Source organism: Antechinus flavipes, chromosome 1 (assembly GCF_016432865.1).
Source record: "Antechinus flavipes isolate AdamAnt ecotype Samford, QLD, Australia chromosome 1, AdamAnt_v2, whole genome shotgun sequence".
NCBI lineage: Eukaryota > Metazoa > Chordata > Mammalia > Dasyuromorphia > Dasyuridae > Antechinus > Antechinus flavipes.
The window spans coordinates 29,601,575-29,627,164 of NC_067398.1; the positions used below are offsets into that span (position 1 = coordinate 29,601,575).

Sequence of the window (25,590 nt, forward strand, 5' to 3'; positions counted from 1 at the left end):
ACCTCTCACCAAGTTTAAGATCCTATTAGATTTCTGTCAAACTATAATTATTAGGTCCCACAGAGGACACAAAACATTCTTCAGTCTAGAGCTGGAAGGGACTTTGGTTCAATTTCTTCATCTTGCAGGAATCTAAGGCAGAGATAAAAAAATTTTGCCCGGGGTCACAAAGATCCCGTGTCTGGGGGAAGATTTGAACCTAGGAAAATCTGACCTAATATGCTTACTCAAAACAAGAATTCCAATGGCTCCTTCATACCCTTGATTAAAAAGTGACAAATACTTCAACATTTTCCGTAGCACATTTTCAGTTTATTGACCTATGTGAAAGTAATAGGTCTTCAGAGCTGGAAAAGGAAAAAAAATATGCAAAAGGGCATTTCTGTTTCTAGTGGGTTATACAAATACGAAAAAAAAAAAAAAAAAAAGGAATTAAGTTAATTATTCTGTTTTAATTCTCACCCCCCCCCCCCAAACAAAACCAAAACAAAACAAAACTTTATTTCTAATGATACAAATGACTAAGGACCAGTTTAACAAATCTATCTTTATGTATATATTACATGCTTTGGGATATAGGTAAAAAATGTTCGAAAAAGTCTATCAGAAACATTTCTATTCACAATATATACAATGAGTTACTAATCATCTGTATAAAAAGGAAAAAAAAAACAGAGCACCTTTGATGGAATTCTGAAGCACAGTGCAGATGAGAAACAAGAATCCTTTTTACAAAGAAAGTGAGTGCTTCTGAAAAATCCTGCATTGACTCTATTTGTTCCTCCATAGAAAATACGAGGTAGCTTTTCGCCTCATAATTCAATCAATTGCATCGTGGGAGCTCATTATTATTATTATTATTTAAAAAGGAACACTGTTACTGATATCACCGGGTGACTTAGAATTGCACCTAGTGCTCAGACAGTGGTGCTCTATCCTAATGCCCACAATTGTAAGGCACAGTTGTTCTGGGTGCTGGGTTCTTTCCTTTTTTTTTTTTTTCTTTTCTTTTCTTTTTCTTTCTTTCTTTCTTTCTTTCTTTTTTTTGCATCACCTTAAAATACTGGCCATCACAGTGTTTCCTCTTTAGAACTTTATGACAATGGAGGCAATCCCTAGCCCAGTGGCCGTGAAAAATGGTAGCCCAATGGGATCATTACCAATCGAACAGTCACTCACCATGCAGCTCGGTGTGACAAAATGAGCTCATCGGCACAGTGAAATGGTACCTTTGGAAATGCACAAAGCACGTTTGTAAATGATTTGAACATATTGCTTCATCTCCCAATTCTGCTACCGTGAAAAAAAATAGTCATATTTGAAGCTGCAACAGCAATTCCCAAGCCTCTCTTGAACTTCCCTCCCTCCCTCCCTCACCTGTCATCCCAGTTCTCCCCCCCAGAATCCGCTTCACAGTGCTCACAAAAAACATTTCTCTGTACATTGCCCTAAAAAACATTAAAACCTATTTCGACCTCCATTAAAATCTATCCTTACTTCAAGTAAATTTTCCAATACTGTCTAAAATCTGCCAGTCCTCATATGCCTAAAAAAAAAAAAAAAATTTCAAGTGTTGCTTTTCTTCAATTTATCCATCGGAATTGTGCTCTGAAAGTTCCTGCTTTCTCTTGAAAAGAGTCTCCCCCTTTTTGATCTGCAGTTTAGCCTACGACACCTGAAAAGTGCTTCTTCAACATAAATACTTCAACCAAGTGCTCGAACTTGTCGAGGATTTTTTAAAAAATGCAACAAAAAGACGCACCCAACCATAGTCTAAAGCTTGCTCAGTTAACGCCAACCAGCTGGAGTCTGAAGAACAAGTTTAGGGAGTTTTGGTGGTGTGGCGGTGGTAAAAACAAAATATTTTTTAAAATGGTGTCGTCTCCGGCTTTTGAAGTCTGGGGAATCTCAGAAGAGGATTTCTTTTCAGAAAAACAGCACATTGGGCAAGGCACACTGGGGTTAGAATGCAGAGCTTGAATAAAAATGGTCAAGGTGGCAGCTTAGACTAATGTTCCGGGCTTGGAATCTTCGTGCCAAAAGAGCCTCTGTTCGTTACTGTCCAAGTTGTTTTCCAGCCGGTTCCCATCTGTACTGTCCAGTTGACTGGCTTCGGCATACTGTCTATAAAAAGAAATGCGAAAAAAAGTTACCGCCCTGAGACCATCTCTGTATGTACTCTTCAACTCCCCAAAAACAAGAAGGAAAATTAGTAGAAAAACCAAATGTCATTAGTATGAGAACTAACATTTTGAAATTCAGCGGGTGTTCCAAAGTTTCGGGCTTGTATCGGGGCAAGACAAAGGTTCTTCCCCACTTCCCTTTTAACCTTTAGCATTTCACTAACCAGAATTTCCTAGCAAAATTAGAATTAGAAAGCTTCCAGGCAGATGAAATTATCAAACTAAGGCCATCCCACCATGATGCATTTTACTTTACTGCACTTTACAATGGCACAAAAATATTAGAAGGTTAAGGGATTAGTAGCAAAGATTCACTTTTTATTTCCACGCCTTAAAGAGAAGGGGAGAAAAACTTTTTTGAAGCATACTGAAGGGAAAATAGGCAACTCTGATCAACTTGTTGAGTGTTTTCCTGGGCATTAAAAAAAAAAAAAAAAGAAACCCAAAGGCGATCCTTCCCCAATTTCACACACTATTTATTAACAAGAGCAAACAGATCTGTCACACACGAAGCAATGCACACAAATGGAAAAGGCTGTACTTACTACCGTTGGCTATATTGAGCATAAGAGAATTTAAAAATGAGCTCATTTCTGCAGATACAACCATTCGCCTGGACAGAAGCTCTTTGTTCTGCCTAGTGATAGGTGGTCTTGGATAGGGGAAAAGGGAAATGGAAAATAGGAAGTAAAAGAAGAGTCACTTCAAGAAGGAAAAACATACCATGTTATGCCCACAGGACTAGGACCTGAATTGTAGCATTAAGAGTCAGTGTTACAGATGAAGAAAACTGAACCCAAGTTCAAGGTCATCCAAGTAGTGCCAAAGAAATCCCAAATGAATACTGTATTCTGCATCTAGGCACCAGTCTTCCAGAATTTTGTTTTATATGTCTCATTAAGCTATCCTAGCCATTTCTAGTTTGGAGAAATATGTCCAAGTCCTCTCTGCATCTCTCTGTCCCAAGATCAAAAGGTGCGATTGAGATAAACTCTACACTGGTAGACTACCAGGCCTCGGATGACAACACAAATCCAATTTCCTAAGGCTCATATACTCAAGTTACTGAAATAGGGAGAGATTTGGTGGTGAGAATCTCAAATACTTCTTTTAGTTTGTGAAATCATGAAAAAGTTTAATCAGTTGGGCACTTCATCAGTGAGGCTCTCTTTCTTCTGGGAAAATATTGCCTTTCTTAGTTTTAAATGATGACTGTGTCTGTTTGGGAAAATTTCACAGGTTTACAACCTTTCAAAAGATGGTCTTCTCAAGCATTTGCTTTTTTATTTTTATGTACTGTATTTCCTCTCGGTAGGAGTTAAGGCAAATCAGATGGTTTTAGTAACTCATATAGGTACATAGCTATAGCAAATCAATAAGGATCCTGGCAAATAGCTTCTAATTTCCAGTTAATCATGTTTCTTTTCAAAAGGCCAACCCCTTTTATCAGGGCATCATGGACAGGCTGAATTACAATTATCATCTTAAAGGAACAAGCTCTCTTGGGGGAAACAATATTTCCAGGCTCTGACAAGATTTGTGTCTAAGAAGTCACAAATGTTTCTTGGATCCAGTTTAAAAAAATGTTTCATATATCTTTACTGAGCCTGAAAGGCGAGTGAGACATCCCATAAATATGAAAATTATTTGTGAAACTACAATATAACCTGATTAGAACACCCTTCCCTTAGGGAGAAAAAAGAAAAGTCTAAATTCTGGGCTTAAGTTCAAGGTGGTGATTTATACCTCTACTCTGTTCTAAGCATTACTAGTAGTTGTCTGAACTTATCTGACTTCCTGGTGATGACGGGTGATGACATTTTCGTTAAAATTTTAAATTGAGCAAACTCTCTGTAATTTGGATAACTAGTCCCATACTTGTGAATGAGAATTGCTGCTACTGCTTTGGAAATAAATTATCCTTTTAGGCTTGATTCCACAGAATACAATCAATTCACTCTCCATTCTGCCAGTAAAGACATCATGTAGACAGAGCAATTTTAAGACTTTGAAGTTGCTCTCTGTACCAATAAAATCACAGACCCCAATGGATAACAAACAAACAAACTAGGTCTTTGTGACTCTGTGTTTCTCTGAATTCTTATGAAAGCCTGGCTTTGAGGTAGATTGACAGCTGGTTGCTTCTGTCACTTCTTAGAGGAAGCAGGTTCAAGACAGAAATAAACACTAGCATTTGCTTGAAATTAAGCTTGCCAACTGTCTAATAGGAATTTTGGTAATGAAAGGGCTCCTTTGGAATTGAGATGTTTGAAATCTACTTTTAATAAATTGCTTTAATTTCATTTACTTTTAATTCATTAATAACAATAGCTAGCGTTTATATAGCACTTTCAAGGCTTTTAAAGATAATTTAATTTTAAAATGTAATTTAATCCCTCTGTTCTGTTTTCCATTTAAAAATGCTTATTTAGTTTGCTGTTTTTAGGGTTCTGAATTTTAAAATGAAAATTTTAAAACTAAAAAAAAAAAAACCCAAACCTGAATTTTTTAGTTCTGCCTCTGACATACTGGGCTGCATGAATATAGGAAAGTTACTTAATTTTTTGAATCCTCTGAGATTTGGATAAGTTCCTAACAGTTACATATACACACTGGTAGATTAAGTTTCGATATTGGAAAGTTACCGATGAAATCAGAGGTGTGGATCACAAAAACACCCACACTACATATCCCAGAGGGTTGTTAAGAAGCTCACAGGAGATTCTGTGTGTAAAGAGCTTTGCAAACTGAAAGGCACTATATGAACATCACTTACTATTATGCTACAGAAAGTAAGCAATTGGGGGTCAGGGATAGAGTAAAGAATAAATTCTGTAACTCAATATGAATAATATTATTCTATATACACAGGAAAAAAGACATTCAGCATACTGTAGGTTCCTATCAATATAACCTGGAAAGCTTTTCTAAAAAAATTAAGAAAATCATATAGCCATGAACTAAGATCTTCAGCTTTGGGGCGGGTCACTGAGAAGCTTCGAACAACTATTTGAAGCTTCGAACAACTATTTAACTATCTGTTCTCACCTGCTTGGAGGTGGCAAAGGACTGTAGACATTGCCATAGCAGCTGCTGTAAGTAGAATGTGAGAGAGGATCCGCTAACCCTAATGTTATCTGTGTCCTCCAGTTTCCGGATGCAGTCGTGGAAGACACTAGAAACAAACAACAAAGAAATGTGAAAATTACTTGCTGAGTCTGCAAAGATATCAAGAACCGCTGAAGTTATCATTAAGCCAATTCCTAGTTCCCTAAACTTAGAATGGGGTACAGGCAGAGGAGACCAAATCATAGAAAAAATGCCTCCAAAAGTTCAAATCACAGCTTCTTAATATCGTGGAAGCTGCCCACTCCAGAATGGATGATGGAAGGATGTACCACATCTTCCTTCTGTCAATAAAGTAGGAACGATGACATTTGCTTCTTGCCTCATGCAGATGTTCTGAGAAGGATAAATGCATAAGAAGCCTCTGATTTACTTCTCTTTAAAGAATCACTATGCAAAATGAGTGGAACAATTAGCTATTATTTTGTAACCCAAAGCATTAATAAATTGGGTGAAGAAATTTAACCTTTTCTGAATTTTATAGCCTGCCTCCTACCTAGTCCAGGTGACCGAATAGGGAGGAGCTCAGAGGGAAGAAGACTGATTTCAACAGAGGGAGTAAAGTGGAATGAGAAACAACCTGGAGGCCTGACGTCATCTCGGGCTTCAGGGATAGCTATCAGGCATTCTACCAAACCAGTTTTCCTCCATGCTGGGGATGGACCTGCTGACCCTACAACTTAGGGAGGAGTCAGAAGCTGATCCATGTCAGGACCACACAGGCATTTTACTCTACACCAGTCTTTTCTTGTATGTTCCTAATGTTTCCATGTTGCCTTTCCCATTAGACTGGAAGTCCCTTGAGGGCAAGGACTGTTTCTGGCACGGGTTGACCAACCACTCTATGTTCCTAATAATTACTCTAACCTATTCCCTCAAATGTAAAATAAAAAGTAGATGAGGTGATTGCGAATGTCCTTCTGTAGGTAATGAAAGGACAAGAATAATCACAGGGCAGTGAGGCGGTGCCATGGTGGATAGAATACCAGGCCCGGAGTCAGGAAGATTCATCTTCATCAGATCAGACAAATCACTAGCTCCTGAGCAAGTCACTTATCCCTGTTTGCCTCAGTTTCCTCATCTGTAAAATGAACTAGAGAAGAAAATAGCAAACCACTCCAGTATCTCTGCAAGAAAACCCCAAAGAAAGTCCTATAGCAGGGGTCCTCAAACTTTTTAAATAGGGGGCCAGTTCACTGTCCCTCAGACTGTAGGAGGGACGGACTATAGTAAAAACAAAAACTTTGTTTTGTGGGCCTTTAAATAAAGAAACTTCATAGCCCTGGGTGAGGGGGATAAACGTCCTCTGCTGCCGCATCTGGCCCGCAGCTGTAGTTTGAGGACCCCTGTCCTAAAGCATCAGATTTATAGACAAATATGACTGAAAAATCAAACGCTAACAATGTTTACTATTCCTCACACACAGTTTTAATTTCTCAACTCGCTCCCCTTCAGACCTAGCCTATCTCCTTCCCTGATGCCTCTTAGAACCCTTGGTGCTCTTCAAAGTTTAAATCCAAAGTTTAAAAGCCAATAGGCTGCCTTCCCTCTTTCCAATTGGATGCCAACTTCTCCCTGATGTGCCCATTCTACTGGCTTTTGGATCTGGATCTTTCTTCTACCTTCCCATGAATATGGCCATTTACAAGAGTGCTGATGATTAGGGAGTCTCTAATAACAACTCTTCTGGTAGAGTGGAGAAACACAAATCAGCAGAAGAGTCTGTTATTCCCAATTAGACTGTGACCTCCTTGATTATTTTGCTTTTTTATTTTTAATTACCAATGTATACCACAGTGTACAGTGTGAGTGCTTAATAAATGCTTTTTCATTCATCCATTCTATTATGCATAAATATTTTTAAGAGGCTAGTCCTCGTAACACCAATGTATACCAAAGGCACAGCATAAGTGCTTAATAAATGCTTTTTTACTCTTCCATTTATTCCACTGTGCATAAGATGTTTTTAAGAGGTCAGTCCTCTTTATCAGAAATCCTCCAGGGCAGGGACTTGTATTTCTGTGCTTGGATTCTTAGCACCAACACAGTGCCTGGCACTTAGGAAATATCTAATAAAAGCTTTATGGTTGATTAATTGGTTTCCAGGGCACAAAGACCAAATAACTTTAGGGAAGGCAATGGAAGCAACAGCAATGGTGCCAGAGTTCTGTTTCATAAAAATCAGCCAAGGGGCCTGGACCAGCCATTAAACCACATGACTAATAAACACCCAAATACCCCAGAGCTAATGATCCATACTTTGTTATCATTACTTGAAAAATGACACTCTTTACCCACCTTCTTTAACAGTTCTTTAAAAATCATGTTTCTGAACTATTTTGTCCTTTGGTGGACCCCTTGGGCAGTCTGATGAAACCTGTGGCCCTGTCTGCAAATCGTGTTTTAAAATAATTTAAAGAAACGCTAAATATGAGTTGGAGGTTGATGCTAATAAATAATAATTATGTTTTTTCCTCCATCTTAGAGCCTCAGACCCAGCTAGACCTCATATCCTAAATTCCTTTTATGACATAGATATGGTCCTAAACCAGGTAGGGAGAAAACAGGGAAAGAAAATTATAGACCAGTTTCCCTAATAAACATTGACGCAAAAATCTTAAATAAAGTATTAGCAAAGAGATTACAAAAAGTCATCCCCAGGATAACATACTATGACCAAGTAGGATTATACCAGAAATGCATGGCTGGTTCAATATTAGGAAAACCATTAGCATAACTGACTATATCAATAACCAAACTAACAAGAACCCATGTCTTAAGGAAAAGAAATAGGACTTTTGATTTTTCATTTAATAGCAAATGATTTTTCAACCATTGTCAGTGGTTGACATTATGTCAACTATTCTTTATTTCATTCCATTCAATTAAATTAATAAACATTTATTAAACCCTTGGTATATATCAGCAACTCTGCCAGGACAGAAGAATACAAAGACACACACACACAAAAGTCTCCAATGGATAACTCTCAAGCACAAAACATTCCATTAGGAGATCTAACTTTAAAAAAGAAATTTTCAGGATTACTAGGATTTGAAGCCAGGTGGTTCGACTCCTAATAACGATGAAAGAAGTCATTTTTTAAAAAATGAGTAACTCAAACTACTTAGAAACAGGTAACATCCAAAGCAGCCTAATTCCTATTCAGGTCATCCAACTTGACAGCTCACCTTTGTCCTACTTTGCTACAACCTCAACCAGAATTACTTGAACTTGTGGGAGTTTCTGACCCTATCCTGGCCTTGCCTCACCATTGCCCATTCCCATCTAACCCCTTGACTCCCTACTGTCACCTCTTCCCCCTCACCCCTATCCCCTCCCTATCCCCTATCCCTGGCCATCAATTTGGGATTTAAAAATGTTCAGGAAATGTTCTCCTTTTACCCACTTCCTGATTCACAGAGGAACTTTACAGAAAAGGCTTCATAGAAATCTGAGAAATGAATAAAACAAGAAGGTTCCTCAGTCCTTAAAACCAGGAGCTGGGGAAGAAGGATGTCACAGCATGCTGAAAAAGTGCTGCAGCTAACAATTTTGAAATACAGTTATGGAACACAATCAGAGAGATCTAGTTACAAGTTCCTTGAGCAGAGGAAAGAAAATTCATATTATTATTTTTGGTTCTTGCAAATTTTCACCTCCTATGTCCCCGAGGTCCTGCCTGCAGGCAGGGACAAGGACAGACCGCTCTGATCACTGGGACAGAACATAAGCTCAAAGGCTGGCCCGGTCTCATGGGCAGAGAGCTGGCTTTGGAATTAAGAAGCAATCTCTCTCTCTCGTTACCTACCGGATGTGTCATTCTGGGTAACTAGCCTTTGCCCTTTGAGGCGATTATTGGCAGAATAGGTATCAATTTGTATTAATAGAGGGAAGTTAATTACCAAGAACTCCTTAGGTCTACTGTTTCAAAAAGTAAAATATAGCATCCTTCTCCCCTTTCATCTGTTACTACTGCTTTCCTCCTCCCAAGTTAATTTATATCCATTCTGTATGTGGTTTACCAATAGAATACAATCTCCTGGGAAGAGTCTGTCTCATTTTTGAAAAGCACACAGTAGGTGATTATTTAATGCTTATTGGCTGCCTGAAGGCATTCATTGGACACCATTTGGCTCCAATCTACCTGCCTTTCCAGGCCAATTTCACACCTTCCTAGATTCTATGTTCCAACATATAGAATAATAAGTTTCTCCAAGGGCGCTTTCCTTTCAGTCTTTGGTGTATTCTGTCCCCCATTCTGAGAATGGGTCCTTCTCGCCTCCATTGATAATTCCTCCTCTTCTGATTCTAAATCCTTCAATGAGGACTTTTTTTCCTTAGTTTTCTGCCAGAAGTGACCCTCTGATTCCCAGAATTCTTCCTGTTACCCATATCATAAATCAAGTATTTTGAGGGTTTTTTAGTCCATATTGTATTCTCTGCTAAACTTTAGTTAATCCCTTTGAAATCAAATCTCATTTTGCAACTTTCTATCTTCTTATTTCTTATAATCAGACTTATCCAAAACATTATCCTGCTAATCTAGCTACTTCACTAAATTTTCTTACTTCTCTAAAGCAGATATCAAATGTGGGGTCCCTATCACTTGTTACCACAAAACTCTCCAATGGGACTAAGAGATTAAACATCGATGGGAAATATTGAACAAAATTATAAAAATGTAATACGACACAAAAAAATGTTACTTTCTGGCTTTCTAAATCAATGTGTGCCCTTAAGCATCCACTTCTCTTGGAGTTTGACTTGGCTACTCTGAAAGGTCATCCGAACCCTTAGGATCACTCAGCTTTGCAATCTCAGTTAACTCTTCCTTCTCTTTTATCCCACATGTCCAACCAGCTGCCAAATGCCAAATTTCTCCTCCGCAACACTGCTCCCATCTGCCATGCCCCTTTCTCTCCTTGTCTGGCCTTAGTACAGGGTCCTATCATGTCCAATCTGGGGCTATTGCAATAATCCCTCCAAATTGCTTTCACTCCCCTTCTCTCACCAAGGAACCTTCCAACCAGCTGTCAAACAATTTGGTGTTGCATCCCTGTCCAAAACCCTTCCTACTGCTCCTAGAATAGGGGGTCTTAACCTGTGGTCAACTAAAGTCTTAAAAATATTCGGATGACTCTATTTCCATATGATAAGTTTTCTTTAATCCTTTTTTATATCATATATTTACAAACGTTACTTTGAGGAAGGGTCCCACAGACTTCATTAGACTACAAAAGAGATCCATGATATACTTTGAACAACAAAGTCAGTTGTTTCGGTCACGTCTGACTCTTCGTGACCCCTTTTGGGGTTTTCTTGGCAAAGATAATGGAGTGGTTTGCCATCCCCTCCTCTGGCTCATTTTACAAACGGGGAAACTGAGGCAAATAGGGTTAAGTGACTTGGCCAAGGTCACACAGCTAGTGGATGAATGAGAGCAGGTCTGAACTCAGGGAGAGTCTTCCAGACATCAGATACTATGGCACCACCCTCCTGCCCAAGGATAAATTACAAATTCCCCAGCCTGTCATTCAAAGCCATTCATAATCTCCCTTTCCAGACTCATTTCACCCAGCTCCCTTCACAACCTCAAAGATCTAAGAGAACTGCTAACTTTCTATTCCTGGAGCATGATATTCCATCCCAGCTCAAAGTACCTCAACTTCTCTCAAAGCTAATCTCAGGCACCCCTCTTAGCAAAACCATCCATTATCAGGACAGGGTGCTCTCCTTCAACTTACTTAATTGCATCTGCATAGTGTCTGTAATTTTTTTTTTAAAAACACAGTTATTTGCATTTACTTATCTGTTTACATGTTGTTTATTCTCCATTAGAATTAAAATTTCTTTCTCTATTTCTTCTTCCCTCTTTCCATCAATCCCTCTCCCCTCCGTCCCTTTTTTCCTTCCTTCTTTTCTCTCTCTCCCTCCCTTCCTCCTTCCCTCCATTCTCAACTCTGTTGTTTCCTCTCAGGGTAACTTTTGGCAAGCAAGTTGACCATTTGAGGCCTCCGTTTCTTAAGGAATTATGCTAAATCATGCACTAAACATTTATTAAGCACAGAGCTGAGCCCTGGGGAGGCAAAGGAATGCAAAAACCAACCCACCAAACCTAAACCAGTCCCTCCCCTCAGGAAGCTTACAGTCTGCATGGCGAGACAAGAAGCAAACAACCGGGTATAATCTAGGGTTGGATAAATAGGAGAGCATTAACAGAGGGACTGGAAAGTTTTCCCATAGAAGAGATTTTAATTGGGACTAAATGCTTTCAAAAGTCACTTCTGGCTTTAAATCTGTGATTCTATGAGGAAGTCTTTCCATTGCTGGCTCCTAATCTATTCATTTTCTGTGGCTTTTAAAAAGAGGTCCCCGAGCCCCAGCTCCCCCATTACCTGACGTGTAGGAGGACGTGCGGCTGCTTGGGGAGCAGGGCACCTGCAGAGCAGCGAAGCCCAGGTTCCTCTGGGAGCCCCGGTCCGAGTCGAAGCTGGCGGGCAAGCTGTGGCCCAAGTCTTTGTGCCCGGAGGCTCGCTGGTACCAGCCCCGGAGGTGCTCCGCAACTAAGGCCTTGTGAATGTTTTTGGTGATGTGCTCGGACTTGGCGGGCGCCTTCCTGGGCAGGCGCAGGGTTGCGTACGGGTTGGGGGGCACGCGGTCCACCTCGTCCTCGTGGTAGGCGCGGTACTCCTTGTGCCGGTCATAGCCATAGTGGGCTGAGGAGCGGTAGGAAGGGTTGACGCTGTACTGCCCCTCCGTGTCATTCTCATAAACATACCCTCCGCTGTAATAAAGGTCATAGTCGGCATATGGCGGGTAGCCAGAAATAAAGTAGCTGCAGGAGGGCTGTTCTTGGCTCTTTGGGTAGCCCCCGTTCCTCGCGTCCTTGGGGGCCAGGTTGGGCATGCTCCCGGAATTGGAGGCGGAGACGTGGTGCTTTTTGGACCTCCTCCGGCCCCTCGTGCGCGTGTCCAAGGTCTGCGTGGTGTAGTACGGGCCGGCGCTGGGGGTCACGCAGTAATACTCCGCGCTCGACTGGCTGGTGTAGGAGGAGCCGTCATCCAGGATTTCTGTGCTGCTGCTTCTTTGGGACTTGGAAAGGGAAAAGAACGGCTTGTCGTCATCGAGTTCAGAGAGCAGCTGCGTCTGAGACTCCAGGCTTCCACTCCGCTGTCTGCAGTGCTGTGGGGACGAGTCCGGCCTGGAGAGGCGAAAATTGGACTCGTGAAAGACAATTACCAGCAAGAAGAGAACCTCTGAAGGTTTCACACCGTGCCTGGAGGCGCCCCTTCTTTATTCTTAAAATAATATTCTTATTTTTGTGGCTTATAATGTTATATTTGTAATAAGTAAATTTATTTAAAATACTACCATATTAATAACTAATATATAATTATTGTTAATATATTAAGTTATTGAGTCATAAGTTAATATATAATATAATAAACACTAACTATATTAATGATTATTAATCAAATCTACAGTTTTAATAACTTAGTAGTGTTTTAAAAGTAGTATCAAAGCTAAAATAAACAAGGTAGCATTATTGATGTAGAGCTGGAAGTTAATTTAGACGTCATCTAGTCCAAGTCCTTCATTTTATAGAGAGGAGGAACTTGTCAAAGATTACACAGCACATGTCCCAATTCCAAACTGAGCTCCCTTTCCCATAATACTCCGAATGACAAAGGCCGACAGTGAGAGTTCATCTCTACCTTGCGCTCACGCTCTCTCTCTCTATATGTACACGTACTATTATCCCACACGCTCACAGGACTGCAGAGAAAAGCCAACCTAGGAAAATATATGATCCAAATTCTTTCTCTGAGGATGGGGAAGCTCAGCGAGGGACATGCAACCTTCCCATGAATGTGAAAAAAACAAAAATAATCCAACCACTCTTTCTAGGTCAAAGATTAAGGAGTGAGGCTATAGCCTTCCAATCTGATTGTAGTCTGGTTCTCTGTTTCTTCTGGGAGATGCTACGCTATTTATCTGGTAGCAAAAAATCACATATGCCACTGGAAAAAAATTCTACAGCATTCTCTTAGCAAAAGAGTGTAAGAAAATAACATTTTTTTTTTTTTAAGTCAACCCAGGCCAACTAGATGGCGCTTGCCCTGAAGTCAGGAGGGCCTGAGTTCAAATCTGCCCTCAGACACTTAACATTTCTTGGCTGTGTGACTCTAGACAAGTCACTGAACCCCAACTGCCTTAGCCAAAAAAAAAAAAAAAAAAAAAAAAAAAGGAAACCCATGAATATAAGCTGATACAGAACAATGGCAATCCTTATTTTTTTTAAAAAAATAAGATTCACGTTTCTCCTGATTTAAATACATCCAACACCCTTTGCCCCTCCCAATAAATAAATAAATAAATTTATTTATTTAAAATATAAACCCAAATTAATATCTAACTCTTACTCTAAATGGCTACTGCTGTAGGCATTTCGGGTGAGAACAGGGGTGGTCGGCATGCTTCTGCCTCCCTGGGAACGCCTCTCCAGGGTCCTATAGGGACTGCTATGTGTTGACAATATTTCTCTAGGAAAAAGAAGAGATTCAGTTGTTAGTTGTTGGTTTCGAAATACCCTTGATAAAGCAACCGGCAGTTAACACTCAACTTACCAAGAGTCCAAAGGAAACTGGGTGGATGCTAAAAAGAAGGAACCTCATTTGTTTTTATGCATGAATATTAAATGAATATTAATTCATGAATTAATTGAATATTATTCAATTATGAATATTAATTCATATTAATGAATTAATGAATATTAAAGAACAGCAACAATCGCTTGCATGTATTATATTCTTTATACTTACAAGACAGGTACAGTAGAGTACCAAAGAATATACTAGACTTGAAGTCTCAAAAAATTGGGTTCAAATCCCAACTCTAGCTAGGTGCCCCTGATAAAATCACATTAATTAGCCTCAATCAAGTTAGGGATGGGGTTGTGATCTGAGTTGGTGAAAAGGGAAAGAAATCTCAGATCCTGGCTCACAGACACATAAAGAGTTAGAAAATGCTTTACAAAGATTTCACATTTGCATAGAGAGAAGAAGCTAATACTCCTGGGACATATTTCTTTTGAGTCATAGAAGATATAATTTTTAAAAAATGAACTAAAGATATTTGTTGAACAAACAAGCTAATAAGTGAGATGGGCTTTGAATCCAGATCTTGTTGACTATACCCGGCGGGTCTGCAGCCAGGATTTTAGAGATGAGGAGGAGATTAAGGTACACAATGCACATCTGGCATCCCCAACATTTCTTTATTTGGCTTTCTAAAATGGACTTTGTAACAAGAAATTTCTTGAATTTCTAGTATTAAGCAGCTATTATTATGTGCCAGGCATGATATTAAGTGCTGGGAGCACAGGTAAAATTAAAAAAGACTTTGCCCTCAAGGAAAAAACAAATAGGCAGTAATATATTTATTATTCTTTAATTCTTTTTTTATTCTTTTAAAAATTCTTTTGTTCATGTTTTATTTAACACTTTTAATTCTTCATTCTTTTAACAGCAATGAAAAAGAATTTAACAAAGACACAAATAGTTAAATGCCACTTAAAAAAATCTTTTACCATTGTCTTTTAGAGAAGCAATGGACCAATATGCAGAGATAATACTTTTTAATTTTTGCTTGTGTCCAACATAAGAATTTGTTTTGCTTATCAATGAATATTTGTTATAAGGGTTTTCTTTTCACTTCCTCCTCTCAATCCCCCCCTCCCTCCTCTTGTGTATGTAGGACATGGGAGGGAGAAAAAAAATAACTGCTTGATAAAGTGGGGAAAAATAAAATTTCATTTAAAAAAGTCCCTTAGAACAATTCTATTTGCTGTTAGGAAATAAAAGCTTTATAACTGGGCCTTAGCTTTTCAATCTGCAAAATGGGTAGGATAAACAAGGTCAAAGATGGAAAAGCTTTGAACTTCTTGAGAAAAGAATCCCAAAGTGATGCTGGTCCTGGCAGTGCTGACCATAGGGTAAGCACTAATAAAAATTTGCTGAATTGGTAACAGAAACAAACTAGCATCCAGCATCTTACCTGGATTGCCTTCCTTCCATGAGCTGCTCATTCATGGAAGACTTCCTGAAGTGAATTCTTTCCAGTCCAAGAGACTTGGGTGGAGGAATTCTTGGAGAATGCGGAACTGAACTGGACCGTTGGGAAGGGAGAGCGAAGGAGTCGTTGGCTGTGAAAAATGAGAAGATTTCTTATCAAAACCTAAAAAGGAATGTATCTGACCACCTAGCAAAGAACACATTCTTTTGTAATGTAAAGGCATCCTCCTTCAGAAAGTGGGGGGAAATTGTTAATGGAAAAGAAAGTATTCCCCACCTCCCACCAGGGTCTGAAACCATTCTTGCGTCACTAAATGGGTCAATTCCTCGAAAAGAATCACTCCATTGGAATGGGTAAATAGTGAAAATGTGTAAGAGAGGAAATATAATTACATTCCAGCAAATCAAGCCCTGAAAACAGATTCAGTTCTGGTAACTTTACCCTCTTTTTACTTTTTACCTCTGTTTCTTCACCCCTTTATCTGTATCCTTCTGTCACCATCCCAGAAACTACCTTTACTTCTCCCCTTCTATGGTCTTTGATTTATTGTATCATCTCTCTCAGGACTATCTTCATTGAGAAAGAGGAGTCCCAAGATAAAGGAACAAAAAAAGTAACTCTGACAGGGAGGAACTTTAGTCACCTACCAAATTTGAAGGAAGACATATTGAACAAGAGCATAACCTGGGGTTTCTCAAATCAAATTTATCTATAAAGTTTGCCAGAGAAACAACATGGCCTTAGGACTATTATTTCACCACTTTGAAACAACATGGCCTTGGGACTATTATTTCACCACTTTTAAAACAAACGACTTGTTGTCTTTTTCCCAATTCCTCACAATTTTAGTTTATTTCCTACTTGTCTCCCATAGCTGGCTTGTATATATAGCTGTTTATATATCATCTCCTCCTTGAGAACAGAATTTTTTTTTTCCTTTACATTCCCAGTGTTTAGAGCCCCATGTATGGTACATAGTAGGCACTTAAGAAATGCTTACTGACTCTGGGAAAGTTTTACCAATTCTCAATCTTTAAAGAGCTATCTGGAGTAAAGAAGACCTGGGTTCAAATCCTGAAGATGGTTATTGATTATATAATGCTGGGATAACTCATTTGCCTCAGCGTCCTTATGTAGAAAAGGGGAATAATGATACTTTGGCTATCTATCTCTTTTCTGGGATATCAAGAGGGATATGTTTTATAAAACAAGAAATACTATACCATATGATCTGCTGCTGTTCTTCGGAAATCCAAGAAATATTTAATATATTCACTTTTAGTATTGAAATTAGCTCTATTTTTTTCTGCTCCATTTTGATTTTCTGAAAAACCATAATCTTATATCATATGTTCAATTAACCAAAATATCCATTATCTTCGAATGGGTAACTTATATTCTATTGGAGGGGAAAATATAAGAGGCAGAACATTCTAATTCTCAGTAATACACAGAATTTAAAAGTGAGAAAAGATGAAACACTTTGTTTTTTTTTTAAGTTTAAAAAGAAAAGTCATGTTTAAAAAAGGGGGAAAAACTCACCATCATCATAGGTTGTTGTATCTGATAAAGAACTGCTTTCAGATGGGATGATATCTTCTGTGAAGGAAAATTTAATCTCTTAAAAAGAATTTTTAAATATAGAATGTATTTAGTAAAGTATAATAAAACATTTCTTTTTCTTTTTTTCAAATGAACACATTGAGAACAATTATCTATTTAGCTTTTCTATCCAAGACTTCTTTTGGGGGGAGTGATAAGCAACGTGAATTACATATATGAATGTTTCCTCAATTTCCCATCTTGGTTCCTTCCTGCCATCCTTTATACAATCTGACACCCTCTGGTCCAATGAAAGCCATTATCAAGCTTAACATCGAGCCACTGCAAAATGAAGCAATATAATTCCCATCATCCTCACTTTAGCACTATCCTTCCAAGCTCTCTTCCTGCTCTTAAGTTTAATGAATGTAGCTCATGAGATCACAGACTAGGAACTAGAAGGAACCTAGAAGGTTATCTCATCTAAGAGAAGGGAAGTTAAATTACTTGCCCAAAATAACTAGCTAGTAGGAAATGATAGGGCCACCATCTAAAAAAGTCCTATGAGTCCAAACTCAGACTTCATTCCATCATACCTTGCTGTTCACATAATCATAGCTTGTGATTTCATAAGCTATGGGGAATTAGTGTGATTCAGTCACAAAAGCATTATATTTGGATCTGGCAGTACCAGGGTTAAAATTTTGACTTTGCCACTCCATTCATTACTTGTGCAACTTTGGACAAGTCACTTCTCTGGAGCCATGCTTTCTCATCTGTATAATGAAAGGGTTGGACTAGGTGATCTCGAAAATATTCTTCCATCACTAAGGGTATAATCTTATGGTCATATGATCGGTGTGTCTTTAGTAGTTAACCTTTTAGCCTCAGTTTCCTTATCTACAAATAACATCAGCCCCAGGGGTAATGAGGATCAAATCAGCTAACAGAAGTAAATGACTTTGCCTTTAAAATTTTAAAGCACCATTAAAATAATAGATATTATTAATATTAGTAGCAGCAGTAGTCACTGAAAAAGTTTACTACACATTTAATATAAAAGTTCTCTCTTCAAGGTCTCTTTTAAACTCTGTAGTGACGAAATGGAGGGGTGCACTAGGACAATGACAAAGGGAAGGACCCAAGCCTGAAAAATCAGTAGACCAGTTCAAAGACAATCCTTCAGTGAAATTTCTAGTTGATGAAAAAGATGCAGAAAAAGCAGTAAGCCTTTCCTAAGAGGAGTGATTTGATCGACAAGTAGGGAGACAAAAGAGTACCTCCCCACCTTAAAAAGTCACCAAGAAGGGAACCTTGTGCATCTTAAATATTCATCTTGGTTATTTCCATGCAGTCTTTTTTTTTTTTTTCTTAATTAGCAGGAATTAAAGCCTAAAGGCATAATGACAAGCTGGTCAGCTGTCTGACAATCAGTTTTCTTTCTTTAATAAAAAAAATAACATCAATCCCCTCCTCCCGTCAATAGATGCTCAGATGCTTATGCCATCTGGTGCGCCAAATGTCAGCATGCCCATCTGAAATCTGCAACAATGGCAGAGCCTTCCCTGGCTCAGGTGTGCATGTATGGTCTGTACCATCCAGAACCCTATGAAATAAACTCATGGTCATATTTTTAGGATTGGAATGTTTTGATTAATGTTTTCATTCATTCTCTTAAGTATCTTATCTGCTCACAAAAAAAGTGATTATGCCATTTCTTCTTTGTCATTATGTTCCCTCAATCTCTCTTTCTTCTCTTATCATATCACCAATATTTCCAGCACTACATCAAACAACAAAGGTAAAAATGGACAAAAGATTGGAATAAAAACCCAGATTGTGGCTCCTCTGTGAACCAATTTACCAAGTTCCTTTGCTTCATGTATAATTTAAGAGCCAAATCATCCTAGACTCTCTTGCTGTGGCTGAATATGGCCGGCAAGCTTCCTTTCTTTCATGTTTCCTGTCATCAGAAAGCAATAAATAACTGCTTTAGGAACCATATGCTTAGGTAGACTCGGATATACCTGAAATCTTGGAGATATTGTACCTCTGTCTTCAAGGTTGATTAATTGGTCATGACAGAAAGAAGGAATTTGTTCAAAGCCCCACCCTACCTAAGTCTCTGAGCCAGCTTTTCCTAAGAAAACGCAGGCATGAAAAACTTTTGTGCATCTGCACCTTAATTCCCCAAATTATAGCAGAGCTCCGATGCAGATCATCTTCTCTTCTATGAATTAAAACTTTTGGCTGGCAGGAATAGTCCGACAAACCAAAAATCCATCTACAAAACTAGGCTTGTCCGGAAAAGTCAAACCGATTCCACCCAATGATGACAAAATTATGGCATAGCAAGGCCCTGGAAAATCAGGTTTATTTGAATTAAGCAGTCCACATTCTTGGGAGGCTTCTGAATTCATTGTTTCTTGGCCTGTCAAAGTTTCCTCTCCAGCCTCGATTTTTCCATCCACCCTTCAGCTATGTGAAAAAGTCACTTGGAAAGGCTTGTTGTGCAGTCCCATTGGAAAGGCTTAAAGAAAACTTAAAACGAAGAAGTTGTGGCTTGCTTGGTGCTTACCTGGTAAAATGAGGGTTGCTTTCTGACTTGGTTTCTTGCCACATGTAATTCGGTATTCATTGATAGAATTCTCAATCTCCTGTAGCTTCTTCACAGCATCCGCGTACTCCTGCTTCCGTTTTCTTTTCACGTTTTTGCAGAGGTCCGGTTCATTGGCAAGTTTCTTGGCAGCTTCCACCAGTTTTTGTTGTATGACAAAATTACTTTCCAGCTCTTGTAAGGCAGGATCCTGTATGATTATGAGAGAGTATTTTAATGAAGACCCAGGTGGACAAATACAGACTCAAGAACTGCACAATAATAATTCCATTTCATTCAAAATCATTCCTACTGTCCTGCCACAAAACCAACACTAGACATAAAAGGTCCCTTTCCTCAAAAAGCTTGTGTTCTTTGCAGAGGAACCATGGATTTAACTCCATGCGTATTCTAGATTGGAGTACAAGGAGTCCCTGTGGGTTTTGCCTCATTGGAATGCTCATGAGTGAGAAAAAAAGGAATGCAGCAGAGTGGAGACAGTGCTAAATTTGGGGAGATGGAAGCCCTTGGTTCAAGTCTCAGGTCTACCATTTACTAGCTACGTGAATAAGTCAAGAAGCTCCTTTAAGTCAGTTTCCTCATCTGTAATATGGGTGAGTGTCTGCCTACCAATCTCACTTGTGGGGGTTTGTGGTATATAAATGACATGTACATGAAAACAAATGGCAAACTTAAAGGGACTATATCAGTGTAAACCGCTATTGTTTTTGTAATTTGCCAAATTAAAAGAACTACAACTCTATCTTTCTTGGGGTGTTTCTAACTCTTTTCACAGATGAGGAAACAAGAGATTCTGAGAGGCTCACAAATGACTTGTTCCCCAAAACACAACTACTTCAGACCAGATTCAAATCCAGTTCCTTCTTTTAAAATAAATTATTTTGTACTGAGGCCTTCCCCCTCTCTCCCCCCTCCAATAGTCATTACCGTATGCAAATTAAAAGAGGAAAAGAGAATCGAACATGGAAATGCAGATCTCTAATAAATATAGATTTTCCCTTTTTCCTTTATAAGTATATAATCAATTCAACATGTAGTTTTCAAAGCTATCTTGCTTCTCTGTGTTTCCTTCTTCTTCTTATTGATTATTCCTCAATAATCCTCTTTCTTTTGCTAGCCTATCCCTACCCTCCACTTTTGGAGAGGGAAGAGAAGGAAAAGGAAAAGGAAGAAGATGAGAAGAAAGAAAGGAGAGGAGGGGGAGAAGGAAGACAAAGAAGAGAAGGAAGAGAAGGAAGAAAAGGAGAAGGAAGAGGAGGGGGAAAGAAGAGGAAGAAGAGGAGAAAGAAGAAAAAGAGGAAGTGGAGAAGGAAGAGGAGGAGGAGGAAGAAGAGGAGGGAGAAGAAGAGGAGAAGGAAGAGAAAGAAAAGAAGAAGGAAGGGAAAGAACACTGTCCATATAATAAATATTCAGCTAAGTCAAACAAATTCCCACATGGATTATATTTGCAGAACGTATATTTCATTCTGCAATTCGAGACTATCACTATTACTTTCCTGTCAAGACAGTCTCTATTTTCGTGACTGACCACTTTCATCAGAAAGTAACCCAAGGGGACATTGAGGCAACCCACAAATCAATCCTCTATTGTCTGACTGCAAATTCAGCACTTTTCCCACTCGACCACAATGCTTCCTCATTTATCAAATAGTCTTTGGGAGTGGGGTGGGGGTGTGATTTACTTTGGAGGGCTGGAGCTACCATGTTTCCAAAGCACAGAGTTTCACTGTGTTTTCATCACTACCACGTCGAGGCTGTACCTCCCTGGGGCTCCATGTACATCACTGTGAGCTCTAGTCCAGAGGCTTTGAAAAAACAAGTCCATTTATCCTTGTTTGAGGGGAAGAAGGGAAGATGTATAATTCTCTCCTGAAAACTGTTCAGGGAAGAGAGAAATCTCCATTTTCATCTCAGGGCTTTGTCTTTTAGCTCCTGTTTTGTTGGTTAAAGGAAACAATCAATCCAATTGTCTTTATTTTTTTTTTTTAATACATCTGCTGAGATTAATAAGTAGATCAACGAAGGAGAGTAATGAGCCACAAGCTGACCAGAGTCTGCCAAAAGTGTTCTTCCCCCCTGCCATTCCTCCCAATTGCCATTGAGACCTTCCGAGACAAGGGGCATACCTCCTCACTGGGAAGCAAGTTGTCATCCAGTTTGAACGCCGTGCCTATACGCCTTCTAACCTGAGGGGGTTTTTCTCCTGAATTCAGTGGATACTCCTTTGGCATCTTACCCGTGAGCTCCTATAAAGGGGAAGGAAGTGAGATGGGATGAGTGTCACTGACCCAAGGGTCAAAATAGGCTGAGGACATGGAGTGGAGGTCACTCACTGCTTCTCGCAGGCAAATCTTCTTAAGTTCCTCCATTTTCTTCACAAGTTTTTCTTGGAGAAGCTTCTCTTTCTTTCTCAGTTCCATTATTTTCTCTCTCTTTTGTTCCTCATTGACCTCTGAGTCTTGAGAACCTGAAGAAAGAGGGTTGATTATTTATTCCTTTGTTTAAAAAAAAAAACTGGGGGGGAAGGGGAGAGCAGGGGAGTTTTTCGAGAATCAAATTTCCTTCCTTTGTATAGAACAAAGGCCATAGAGCCAAAACCAGCTATTAAATGAGAGCTTATTTCTTCTCTTCTTGTTTCTAAACATAATCAAAGGAAACAGAAGAACATTTTCTCATGATTCTGGCCATCGAATAGACGCTGGTGCTAAAACGGGCCTGAATAAGAGTAATAATAATAATGCTGATGTTTTCATAGAGCTTAATGTTTGCAAAGCACTTGACAGGTATTTGACTCTTATTATCTAATCTTTACTTCAGAATAACTTTGCAAAGAAGTTGCTGTTAATATCCCCATTTTACAGGTGAGGAAACAAGTTAAGTCCAGTTAAGAGACTTGTTTAGGGCCACACGGTTAGCAAAAAGCAGAAGTTGGATCTGAGCTGACACTTAGGGATTGCAAATCCAGTTCTCTTCCAGCAGGCCAAGCTATATTTGATGGTGTTTCTGGGAAATTATGATAAAATAAAGAAGAGAATTCATTTTCTGAGGTGAAAGTGAGGAGACATTTGCCCATGGAGATGGGAGGTACAGCAAAAAGACAATCCCATCGTTCCCTTTCATTCAACTCAACAAACAATTAAGCTCCTACTATATGCTAGGAATTGGAAATGCAAAACTTAAAACAAAACATTAGCTGCCCTCAGGAAACATATTTTAAAGTATTATTTATCTCTCATGGATGCAATGTACAGAAAGCATTTAGAATATATGTTTTATTTGGGGGTAGGAGTAAGGAGAGGGTACTAGAAATTGGAAAGGGATCATCAAACAAGACAGTGCTCAAATGGAAATTTGTAGGAAACACAGAATTCCAAAGGGCAAAGGTGAGAAAGGGAGTAAATTCCAGGTATGCAGGAATGGCCTTTTTGAAAGCTTGGCGCAGGGAGGTGGAATTTTACATTTAGGAAAGGGCTAGCAGTTCAGCTTTGATGAAACATGGGTTGCATGAAAGGGAATAAAATAAATTAGCATGGAAAGGTAGACAGAAACGAAATCTCCTTTTAAAAGGCTTTAAATGTCAACTTTAGGAGTAAGTTTGTATTTTATTTCAGCGGCAATAGGGAGCTATGGAAGACTGTTATTACTGAGTTGTCATGAGGGGTTCCCACAAAGTTCTAAGTATGAGCTCAACTATATAAGGAGATTTGAAAGATAAGAACCTATTTTAGGCAAGCTAAATATATACAATTTTGTACAAAGTTAAAATCTGTTATTTGCTATTTCTTTTATTAAATTTTATTTTTTGAGAGTTCAGATCTGTAATTTCGTCAGTTCAGAGAATTCCCCGTATGAACATTTCCTCTATTGATGCAGACTGACAACTTCTCTGCAACCTGCTAGTTGGGGGAACTGAGATTAAGTGACTTGTGAAGGGTCATACAATCAGAATATGTCAAGAAGCAGGAGAGGTCCTTCAGATTCCCTCAATTTGAGGGATTTCTTTTGAATTGGAAAATATAGATTGAAAAAAAAAAAATGAGGACTACAATCACAAATTCCGTGAGACGGCTATGCTTAAGACAACATATTTTAAAAGGCAGAGAGGGCTAACAAAGTCACAATGGGCAGAATAAGGGACTAGAAGCCATTCTAATCTAATAGCTTACCTGAGGAGATCAAGCTACCATTGCTTGCCATGATGAACTGAGTTTTTGCCTCCAAAGTCATCAATTTGGAAACCTTGGGTGTGCCTGTATCAGTTAGGTCCATGGCGATGTCATCTAAACTCCTGGCGGAGGGAATTTTTGCCTGCAGGGGCCAAGAGAAAATTCTTTATTGTCATCCCAACTAAGGATAAGAGGAAAAGACAATGACATGGTTCTAGATTTCTTAGAGAATGTAATGGAAAGATTACATAAGTAACCAGTTTGGTCTCAGAAGGCAAATGATCCTTCCTGTTGGTGGGGAGGGGGTAAAGAAATGTCCAAGGCTCTGTTAAAAGTGGTGTGGGGACCTATGGGTAAGAAACCCTGCTTACATTGTTGGCCAGAATGTTGTACACATTATTAGATAGATCTGGGTTGGTTAGACTTAATGACATTTTCTTTGTTGCAAGCGGTGTGGGGACCTGTAGGGAAGGATTACTAGTTACATTGTTAGCCAGAATGTTGTATACATTGTTATGTGGGCTGGTTTTTCATAATTGTTTTTTTGTTACTCATGCTATCACAACAGCTTCACAACCCACTGCCTTTAATCTTACAGAAGAAGCACAAATGCTGAGACGCATGTGAACTGGATGTCAGTTTTCGCACATTTATACGTTTCCACATCTTATTTCCCTCCCTCAGAAAAACTTTTAAAAAAGACTACGGGGTCATCAAAAGGAAATTTCTGGGATGTTCTCATCTGCAGGCAACTTATCATCAATTGAATAATATCCTCTATTTAGAAACTAAACAAGGGAGTTGGATCCCCCCACCCTCTACAATAATACATCTGGTAACTTACTTTGCTCTGTTTCCTGTCCAAGTAAAACTGGTGTTGACTGATTGCCATCACCCAGATGGATTTGATGAGAGAAGCATTGGCGTACCAGGTCTGCACGAAAAGTCCGCTCTGCCCAAAGGTTCTTCTGGATACCGAAATTCTAAAACATTCAGGATGACTATTAAAGTAATGTGCCTTTCATTGAGGGGAAAAATAATTATTTGCCTCTGGCTTGGCCGAGCATCGAGTAAAATGTGCTTAATAAGATTTTTTTTTAATCATTTATCTTACTGTCAACACTTAAAAGTTGCTCCTTTCAAGAAAAAAAAAATTAGCCAATGAGGAGCATTTATTAAGCACCTACTGTATGCTAGACACTCTGATGAGCATGGAGGAATACAAGAAAGACAAATACATGGTTCCTGCCCTCAAGGAACTTAACTTCTACTGGTGGAGACAACATGCAAATTAAATGATTGTATGAGACATATACAGTGGAACTAGAAGATGACCTTAAAGAGGGACTGCAACTATGGGGGATTGGAAAGATTAATTTTAACCTAAATCTTAATTCAGATAATACTTCCTTGTAGAGCCTGACAATTAAAAAAAATGTTTTTCTTATTGAAGTTTTTTAATTTTCTAAAAATATGAATTGATAATTTTTTTACCATTGATTTTTGCAAAACCCTTTGACAATTTTTAAATAAAGGTAAATGATCAAAGTATATTAGAAGCAGGATGGGCAGTGCCCCATTTAAAGCTTCTATTTATATGTGATCCTCTCAATAAGGAGTGTATCACTGTTTGAGGATGTATTCTGATGGAAGTGGATCTCTTCGATAAGAGAGCTAATTCAGTTTCAATTGATCAAGAATGGACAGAAGCAGCTACACCCAAAGAGAGAACACTGGGAAATGAATATAAACTGCTTGCATTTTTGTTTTTCTTCCAGGGTTATTTCTACCTTCTGAATCCAATTCTCCCTGTGCAACAAGAGAACTGTTCGGTTCTGCACACATATATTGTATCTAGATATACTGTAACCTATTTAAC

General features: G+C 38.9%; 1 protein-coding gene across 2 annotated transcripts in view; it reads right to left on the minus strand.

Annotated features, from left to right (window-relative positions):
- Positions 1-290: 290 nt before the first annotated feature.
- FRMD4B (FERM domain containing 4B) overlaps positions 291-25,590 on the minus strand; it is a 350,691-nt gene continuing 325,391 nt past the window's right edge. For both annotated transcript variants that reach the window (XM_051980657.1, XM_051980648.1), the window contains 11 exons: positions 24,556-24,694; positions 23,712-23,853; positions 21,879-22,012; positions 21,672-21,791; positions 19,507-19,735; positions 16,929-16,985; positions 15,369-15,516; positions 13,736-13,855; positions 11,708-12,513; positions 5,232-5,358; positions 291-2,124 (listed from right to left, as the gene is read on the minus strand). In XM_051980657.1, coding sequence (XP_051836617.1) covers positions 2,004-2,124; positions 5,232-5,358; positions 11,708-12,513; positions 13,736-13,855; positions 15,369-15,516; positions 16,929-16,985; positions 19,507-19,735; positions 21,672-21,791; positions 21,879-22,012; positions 23,712-23,853; positions 24,556-24,694 — 2,143 coding nt within the window. In that variant the 3' untranslated portion in view covers positions 291-2,003. The remainder of the gene's footprint in view (positions 2,125-5,231; positions 5,359-11,707; positions 12,514-13,735; positions 13,856-15,368; positions 15,517-16,928; positions 16,986-19,506; positions 19,736-21,671; positions 21,792-21,878; positions 22,013-23,711; positions 23,854-24,555; positions 24,695-25,590) is intronic.